Source organism: Tribolium madens, unplaced genomic scaffold (assembly GCF_015345945.1).
Source record: "Tribolium madens isolate multiple individuals breed KSU strain unplaced genomic scaffold, Tmad_KSU_1.1 Scaffold_7;HRSCAF=85;Tcas5.2_LG10, whole genome shotgun sequence".
NCBI lineage: Eukaryota > Metazoa > Arthropoda > Insecta > Coleoptera > Tenebrionidae > Tribolium > Tribolium madens.
The window spans coordinates 623,298-631,970 of NW_025401050.1; the positions used below are offsets into that span (position 1 = coordinate 623,298).

Consider the following 8,673-nt stretch of genomic DNA (forward strand, 5'->3'; position numbering starts at 1 on the left):
AATTACTCCCTTTCAAGGAAGTGCGCGATTTTTTGAACACCCTGTATAAAAGGTTTTGTTTGTCGAATTAATTTAAATTTGGGATGCAGGCTTAAACTTCACCAACTCAAATTGTAAACAAATGTGACCTCTGAGGTTAGCTATTCAAAATCTGTTACATTGTTTAAAAGAAAAAGAGTTAAAATTTACAAAAACAGGCAACATTGGCCATTTTTTATTGTTGAATATATCTCCCAATTTAATTACATCAAATGTTACCGATTACTAGCAATGTGAATTTTGGGATAAAGTTCTCAACAGGTTCAAACTTCGTTTATATTGCTTTTTTTGTCAATTTTTCCGACGCCAATGTGGAGTTTAGTTATTTTAACTTCTTTTGAGTATCGGAATTTGTAATGAGATTTTCGAAAGAAAACTAATTTAAGTAGTGGATGAATAGTGCAGTTAGAAGCGCAAAATGTCGAATGCTGATGATCTACAATATTCCTCTCCAAAAATTGCTGAGCAGCCAAAAAGGCAAGAGAAACACATTATAGTAAAAGTAAAAACACTTAAGGAAAAAAAAAACAATTTTTACTCCATGGCTGAAAGATGAGACTTTTATTTGTGATATTTAATAATACAAACGTCATTTTTCTGACGTTTGCGGATAAATCAAATTTTAAACTACAAAAAAAAACAAAAAATTTAGACAAATCTAGCAAAAACTAGAATAAAAACATAACTTGATTTGAATCAAAGAGATGAAAACAAAAGACAAAATTCAACTCTCGATTTACACTATAACAATCAAAATAAACTTTTTCTTCTTCTAGGATCTTCTTGGTATGGAAACGATGAACAAAAACACGATTAGCCCGTCACACCAAACTTTTATTTTAATAGCACAACGCGTTTCGACCACAAAGTGGTCATCCTCAGGTGAGAATAAATTATTTTTCGTTTCGACCACAAAGTGGTCATCCTCAGGTGAGAATAAATTGAGAATAATTGAGTTTTATTCTCACCTGAGGATGACCACTTTGTGGTCGAAACGCGTTGTGCTATTAAAATAAAAGTTTGGTGTGACGGGCTAATCGTGTTTTTGTTAATCAAAATAAAAACTGTAGTCTTATTTGTTCATTGTTTGAATCCTTAGAAATAGACAAGTCAGAAGTTTTCATGCAACTGAATTTTCTACATTTACAAAAATTTAGATTCTCGATTCTTATTCTTATTTTTAAAACAGTAAGAAATAAAATAACTTCGACAGATACGTAGAGCATAAACAAGAATATTTTGTAAAAAATGTAAAATGTTAATTGAAATAACGTATGGTTCTAAAGTTTTAGGAATTTTTTAGATGGTTTTTATTTACACCAAATAAACAGGTTGTTCCTGGAAGTAAAATATGACAATTAGCTTGTTTATGTTATGGCAGTTTAGTTGTTTCAATTGGGTTTTCGAAAATGTCTTACAAGCTAGGCATTAGGCGAATGCCTAATCGTGAAATTGTTACAATGTCTAGTGTAGAAAATATTTCTTTAACAATAATTTATAGGACTATAATGAAATGTAAAGAGGGTATACCCTGTATTAATTTATCCAAAAGTGGTCGATCCAACATTTTAAGGTAACAAAGAATGATTGAAGCCGTTAAAAACGAAATTGGAGTTTCACAACAAAAATTAGATCGAAGATTCGCTGTTTCAAAAACCACTTATATTCAAAGATGTTTCTCTCGATTCGATGAAGTTTTAAAGACACATCATGCCAATAATGATGTAGTGTTTTGGACTAATTTGCCTTTATGCCACAATGGTAGAGAAGCTAAAAACTGACTTGACGAAAACAATGTAAATTTTGTACCTAAAATAGATGATCTTCCCAATATACCTCAGGTTCGATCAACTGAAGAGTTTTGGTCAATATTGAACAAGAAAGTGTATAATGAGAAAAAATTGCGGCGTTGAATGTTTTTTTTAAGCTCAGAGAAATTGATCCAGAGGAGAATGGGGCAAATCAGAAGAAAATTGAGAACCATTGAAGATAATGGCCCTCTATCAGTAAGTTGATTATGGATTATTTATTCTTGTTTATATTATCAATTGTTGTTTCATTTAGTTTAAAAAATAAAAGTTTTGACAAAATTATAAACATTTAAAAAAATTCCCAAAACTTTAGGGCCAAACGTTATAAAATAAAAAGAAATTGAATTGCAAAGTGAAAAATTACAATATTTCAACTACGTGTTCGTTATTAATAATGTTCGAAATATTTTTTCAGTAAATTTTTTCTTTGGAATTTTTGGATTTAAAAGCGTTAATTTTCAGAACTTAAAATAAATAATCGAAAAATAACGATCCTTACCCTTGCAAAACACACAATCTTAAGTGACTGTCCTTATCCATTTCTTTGCAAAGCACAAAACTGTTCAACGAGAGTGACAACTCCTCAATCCCTTGAGCTTGTAAAATCTTCAAGGCATTCACCAATTGCAACATGACAAAACTTGCATCTTTCCAGGCTTCTTCAAGCGTTTGTGTCCCCTTTTTCAGACTTTCTCCATACGACTGAATTGTACTGACTTGTAGCCACGGCAAAACGGCTACAGTGGCTACAAAGAAAAACAAATTTTTACCTAAAAAGCCAAGATTTAAAATTGCACACCTACCTTGAATCAACTTCTCCTCTTCACTCTCGTTCCCGACAAATTTCGCCGGTACCAAATCGCTGAATTCGGTAATAGTCATCAAACTACTGGTACCCAAAGTTAAGGTACTTGATGGTAACGCTCCGGTGTTGACTACAAGGGTTACGTGTTGGGTATTCCAAATCGCCTGATGGAAGGTTCTACAGCCGACGACCAGAGGTTGAGACGTGGATTTTACGGAAAAATCAGTCCATCGCAGATTGGAGAGTGTTTTCAGGCCTCTGAGTGCCGGTTGAATGTGAGTGGTTTGTTGGATCTGGAATTGGGGGAATTTAGATTCAAGTCGGAGAGGTTTTGGTACTACTGACGTTTTCCAAGACTTGTGCTAGAGCTTCGTGGTTGGCGACGATGACGGCCCCGTAGTTGTCTTCTAAGTTTTTGTGAACAATGCTTCGGCCTTTTCGGGAACGCAGTTTGTGAGTGCGGCCGTTTTGGATCCAGTCGTGGTCGTCTTCAGTCACCTGAAAGTCGAATATTCAACATTGTTTCCTTCAAAGGATTGAAATTTCATTTTTTATATAATCACTAATTTGTAAGCTTCTATAATAATTAATAATAATCAAAAGAATTAAATTATATAAATTATTGTAGAGTTAAAATAAGTAGGTACTTTGACCAATTATAATTTTACTCAAGGAGGTTGAATGAACGTCCTTGTTTTTACTAGATAGTTAGTTACTTTTTCGATTTTAAATTGGTTTCAACTTGTTGGTACATCCAGGGAAAAAACTATTCACCAGTCTAACTTTCTGCTAACACTGCGCTTTGTTGCAATAGTGTTTCCGACTAACTAGTTGGGGAGCAAGTAATATGTCGAAAAACCCTTATCTAGGAAGTTGGTCCGGACTCGAGGATACACGTTACTTCAAAACGGTCTTTTTCTGAAAATTTCTTTAATGAGTATAGATTATTAAATGGTGATTATAACAATTTGCAAAATGACACTAAGCAAATTTTAGAGAAAAAATGCATGCCCATGTATTTCATTACCTTAACAAAATTTTTGTGATTTACTTTTAATATTATTAACAAATAGCTAGTTTCTTCCGTTTTTTATATTTATTTTTATTACTTCTAAACAAAGCAAAAAACCCAAAGTGGTAAATTTATTGCCATAATAATAACTAATATTATACAGTATGTCCCCGGATTTTTTATTTTACGCTAACACTGCAAAAGAAAAACATTTTTTGCTTCACCTGATACCAGTAAGTCTGTAATTTTAAAAGTTTATTATTTTCACTCAGTGGAAAGAAAATTTAATTTTTCTCTTGATTTTGAGCTTCTAAACTAATAACACTATAGTCTACAAACAATAAGATGTTTAATATACCTTTAATCGAATTATTATTTTTATGTTAACTTACCTTTAATTAAAAAAAATAATTGTTAATTTTTTCTATAATGTCACCCTTTTTTTTGTTACAGACGATAATTTCCCTGTTTTCTGCACAAATGCCTACGATTTAAAATTTATTTAAATTCAAATTGTTGCTGAATTACTGCAACATTATTACTATATGGGTCTAAATAGGTCTTAAGAACATTTCACTCGCATTTGGGCTTCTTTTCTAAAAATTTAGGGAGCATGAGTGACAATCAAGACGAGCGTTTTCATCAAGATCTGAAGGGTTTTCAAAGATAGACACGAAGATTTTTGGGATGAAAAAAATATATTAGTAGATTACTGTTCGATTGTTATAAAGAAAACTGATCCAAAAAGTATAATAAAACCAAGTAAAATAACTCACTTTTAATATGTATTTTGGCGGTTTTTTGTATTTTTGTTAATTACCTACTTCTTAAACGTAACGTGGTGGACTTTTTCAAATAGTTTTTTTTTGAACTCAGTGCCTCAAAATCTATAAGAAATTAACTTTCATCTAAGGTATAAAAATCGTGTAAACTAGTGTAATTTTTTATCTGCGTTTTAAATCTCATCACATTGGCGTTTTATTTTTTTGACAACGATGTCGTTTTGCAGATGAGTTAACGCAAGTTAAATAACAAAAATTTTTGTAAAAAAACATAATTTTAATAAATGGCAAATCAAAAAAACAGCTTCTAAAAAAAAAGTCAGTTTTAACAAAAACAATCATTATTCAATTAATTAATTACTTATCAAAGTGACATCGTTGTCAAAAAAATAAAATCGCCAATGGTATGAGACTTGTAAAGCAAAGAAAGATTATTATTACAAGTCCAAAAGTAAGAAAAACATTAACTATTCTTTCCACTGAGTCAAAATAATGAAGTTTTGATTACAGATTTGCTCGTTTCAGATAAAGCAAAAACAACCCTTGCTGTTAAAGTGTTAATTTATCTACTCAAAAGAGTTTTCAAAGAAATAGTTTAACATCTACTATAGAAATTGGCGTAAAATCAAAGGTAAAAATTTGTTTCCTTTTGAGTGGCTATTATCAAATGTATTATTAAGTTCAGAATTTTGATTATAAAGAAATAACTTGATAGAAATTGGCAAAATACACAGTTTATTAAAAAATTCTGGCATTTAAAACTAGTCCTACAATCTTGATTTTTGAAAGCTGTAAATAAAGAACCTTAAAAGTCAAGTCAAGCTAAAAATGTTTTTTCTTTGCAGTTTTGGCGTAAAATCAAAGGTAAAAATTTTTTTCCTCTTGTAAACTTAATCCGGGAACATACTGTATACTTGCAAAATACATTTCTTAAATAAATTTATGTATTTGTAATTTGATAATTTTGAGCAAGCTTGTTTATTATAATTACAATGTAATGTATACGTTATTTATAATCTATGCTCATTGAAGTAATTTTCACAAAAAGACAGTTTTCGGGTCCGGACCAGCTTACTAAATAAGGGTTTTTCGACATATTACCTGCTCTCCAACTAGTTAGTCTGAAACGCTATTGCGACAAAGCGCAGCCCGAGTACAAAGTTAGACTGATGAATAGTTTTTTCCCCGGGTGTACTAAAAGCAAAATGGTCTTTGATCTACTCGTCTTTATGTTGATATTTAACTATAACACTCACCTCTGATTCGCTCCCATAAAAGCTATACGGCGAATAAATCTCCGACTCCGTCTCACTCCCACAATATGTCAAAGACACTGACCTCGGAATATTCCCATACTTGAAATACTCCCCTGATACATCAATACTACTCTCTGACCTCTTACTCAACCTCGCAGTCTTACTCGTAGGACTGTTTTTATTCGGACTAGAATCAGAATCGGGCGAACTTGACCTCCCACTGATATAATCATAAACATTCTCTCCTCCATCCACAGACTCATAATTCTTCTTCTCCTGAGCCTCCCTCTCACGCATACTCGCCGTTCTTTGGGGCTTATTCGGAACAATCGCAGACCGTACTTCCCCTATATTCGCATACACTGTCTCTGTTTTTTTCGTAGGGACTCCCCCGGAGTACTGTTTCTGCTTACTAAGCACATCTATGGATTTTGGAGGATGGGGGAGCGGTTTATATGACCCCAAATCGTCACGTGGGGGCGGTGGTGGTTTTTTCGGTACGAAACTCTCATAGTCGTTACCATCAGAATACCGGATGTTCTGGTAGTCACCCTTGGGTACCACTTCGACTCTAGCCCCGTTCAATTCCGAGGGATGCACGATAACCAGCCTTGGTTTAGGCAAAGGAGGCCCATCCAGTTCCTCCCCTCCCTTCAAATCGACCTTACTCGACCCCCTCCGAAGAAACTTCTTTAGCGAAAACCTCCCCTTCTTCCTTTTATCTTCACTTGCTAAACTATCAGTCGAAACCGAGAGGAATTTCCGAGGGGCGGGTTCAGGAACTTCGGGTGGTTTCGGCGCTTTTCGTTTATTGATAACACGTGACCCGGTATCCGAACCTGTCGAATTTTGTTTAGCCAAAACCGGTTTGGCGGGGATTTTGGGTTTGTCGTAGAGGACAGTAGGCGGGTCGAGGGCAGGGGGAGGAGTCAAGGGCAGGGCGGGAGGTTCGGTTACTGTATCAGGGTCGGCTCGGCCGTCGGGCTCGCCGGCTTGCTCCCGACTCGATTTGGGAGGAGGGGGTGGTACGACGGTGGCGGGGGGTGGAGGTGTGGTTTTCAAGTCGATTTTAGACTTGTTTTTGTTGTTAAGTAGTTCGATTTTGGCAGTGGACGTTTGGTAAATTATGGGTTTTTCGTGGTCGCGTTTTAAAGCAGGAGTGCGAGAAAGAGTACTTTTACGCTCGGGTTTGTTTTCGTCTTTAGAGACACTCAAAATGATCTCTTTTTGAGTTTTCTTGCGACTCATGATTTGAATTGGATTTTTTCCGCTTTCCAGAGTCTCAGTTATTTCATCCAACAAAGATTTTTCTTTTTTATCTTCATTTTTCGTATAAGAAGTCAAGACAACATTAGTTTGTTTCGTCTCAGGAACATTCTCTTTCAATTTTAAACTTTTGATGATTTTTTTAGGTTGAGTGTCTTCACCAAATGGTGTAACCGAAACTAGTAGGGTTTGTTTACGTCCAGAGGAGTCAACTAGTGGTTTTCCCAATAAAAGTTGGCTTGTTTTCTTCACAATGACCTCATCTTTCAAATTATTCGTATTAAAATCAGTGTTTTCTTTCGTTATCCTTTTCAGTTCTCTTTCTTCTTCTTCCTCGGATTCGGCAATAAAGTCCTCTTCACTGGACGACAAATCATCATCTCTACAATCCTCCCCCTCGGACTCCCAATCTTCACCCCCAAAACCGATAATCTCCGTCAATTCTTTCATAAAACAAACCGTCCTTTTCGGTCGAAACTTTGCCGAATTTCTAATGATTCCTTCGACCTTTTCGCTGGAAATCAACGTGATTGGTTTGGGTTTTGGCGGTTCTGCATGTTCGTCCTTTGATTTGAAGCAATTCGAACAAAGTTCTTTCTTCCAAGCATTTTGGACGAAATTTTGACAGATAGCTGAAGACATGATGGTCAGTTTCTGAAAAAATTAGTTCAATTCGACTTTTACTCGTTTATAAATTGAGATTGTGAATTCTTGTACCGGTTTGATGACCTAAATGGTCACTTGATGAGTGGTCAAGCTGGCCACCTGGCACAATTAAAACATTGGGACAAATTGGAGTGAATGAAGAGGAATGTGACAAATGGACTAACTTGGGGTTTTGATAGGAATTTAGATTAATTTCACTTTTAGTTCGAATGGGTGTTTGAAAAAATTCCAATGGCATTGACATTGGGAAAATTATACCGGAATCAAATCGAAATTGACACACCTACAGACCATGACGCGAATTATAAAATTACGGAAAAAAATAAAAGAAAATAAGTTTAAATTATGTAAGACCGTTTTTTGGAGCTGATTAAAATCTAGGTTAAATAAAAAGCAAAAATTTTCCGTCTACAACACAAGTAAAATTAATTACCATTTTTGTATCCCATATTAAAAAGAAAGTTGCAGAAATAGAAACATTAAATATTATATGCTGTTATACTGATTAGAGGTTTGAAAAATTCTTCGCTTGTTTATTTATACTGCAATAAAAGTTTGAACCAGAATTGTTGCAAATGAGTGAGTTTTACTATGAAGGCTAAGACAGTAATGATTTTGCAGTTAACAACATGTTTTGAATTTCAGTGACTATTCAATTCACCTCTCTTTTTTAAAATATTATGACTATGACAACGAAATCATGTGTATCGCAAATTTGCCATTTGGTTCATTGAATAGTCTGGTGAATACCATTCGTAGTCAAAGATTGTAGAATATTTTTATTCATGCTGCGCACTCATGGTAATCATAAGCGAATGACCATTCATAAAAATATTCGACAATTTTTGACTACTCGTGATATTATAACTGAAAATAATTTTGAATTGATATTATTTTTCTTTTGTTATTAGAATTTTATGTAAAAATAATTTAATTCTAGTAGTTTTTATTTGTGATTTTTTTATCAAAATGTCTTTTAATCTGTTTTCTGGTCTTACTATTTCCTAGATTTGTTATCACTCAACTAAAAAGATAT

At 33.9% G+C, this 8,673-nt stretch overlaps 1 protein-coding gene across 2 annotated transcripts in view; it reads right to left on the reverse strand.

Annotated features, from left to right (window-relative positions):
- LOC123010332 overlaps positions 1-8,673 on the reverse strand; it is a 39,674-nt gene that overhangs the window by 2,095 nt on the left and 28,906 nt on the right. Inside the window, exons 4-7 of one of the 2 annotated variants that reach the window (XM_044407144.1) lie at positions 5,706-7,603; positions 3,001-3,153; positions 2,654-2,948; positions 2,350-2,596 (exon numbers count right to left, since the gene is read on the reverse strand). In XM_044407144.1, the coding sequence (XP_044263079.1) occupies positions 2,350-2,596; positions 2,654-2,948; positions 3,001-3,153; positions 5,706-7,603 (2,593 nt within the window). Of the gene's footprint in view, positions 1-2,349; positions 2,597-2,653; positions 2,949-3,000; positions 3,154-5,705; positions 7,626-8,673 lie in introns of both variants that reach the window. The other variant, XM_044407143.1, reaches the window with a different exon arrangement.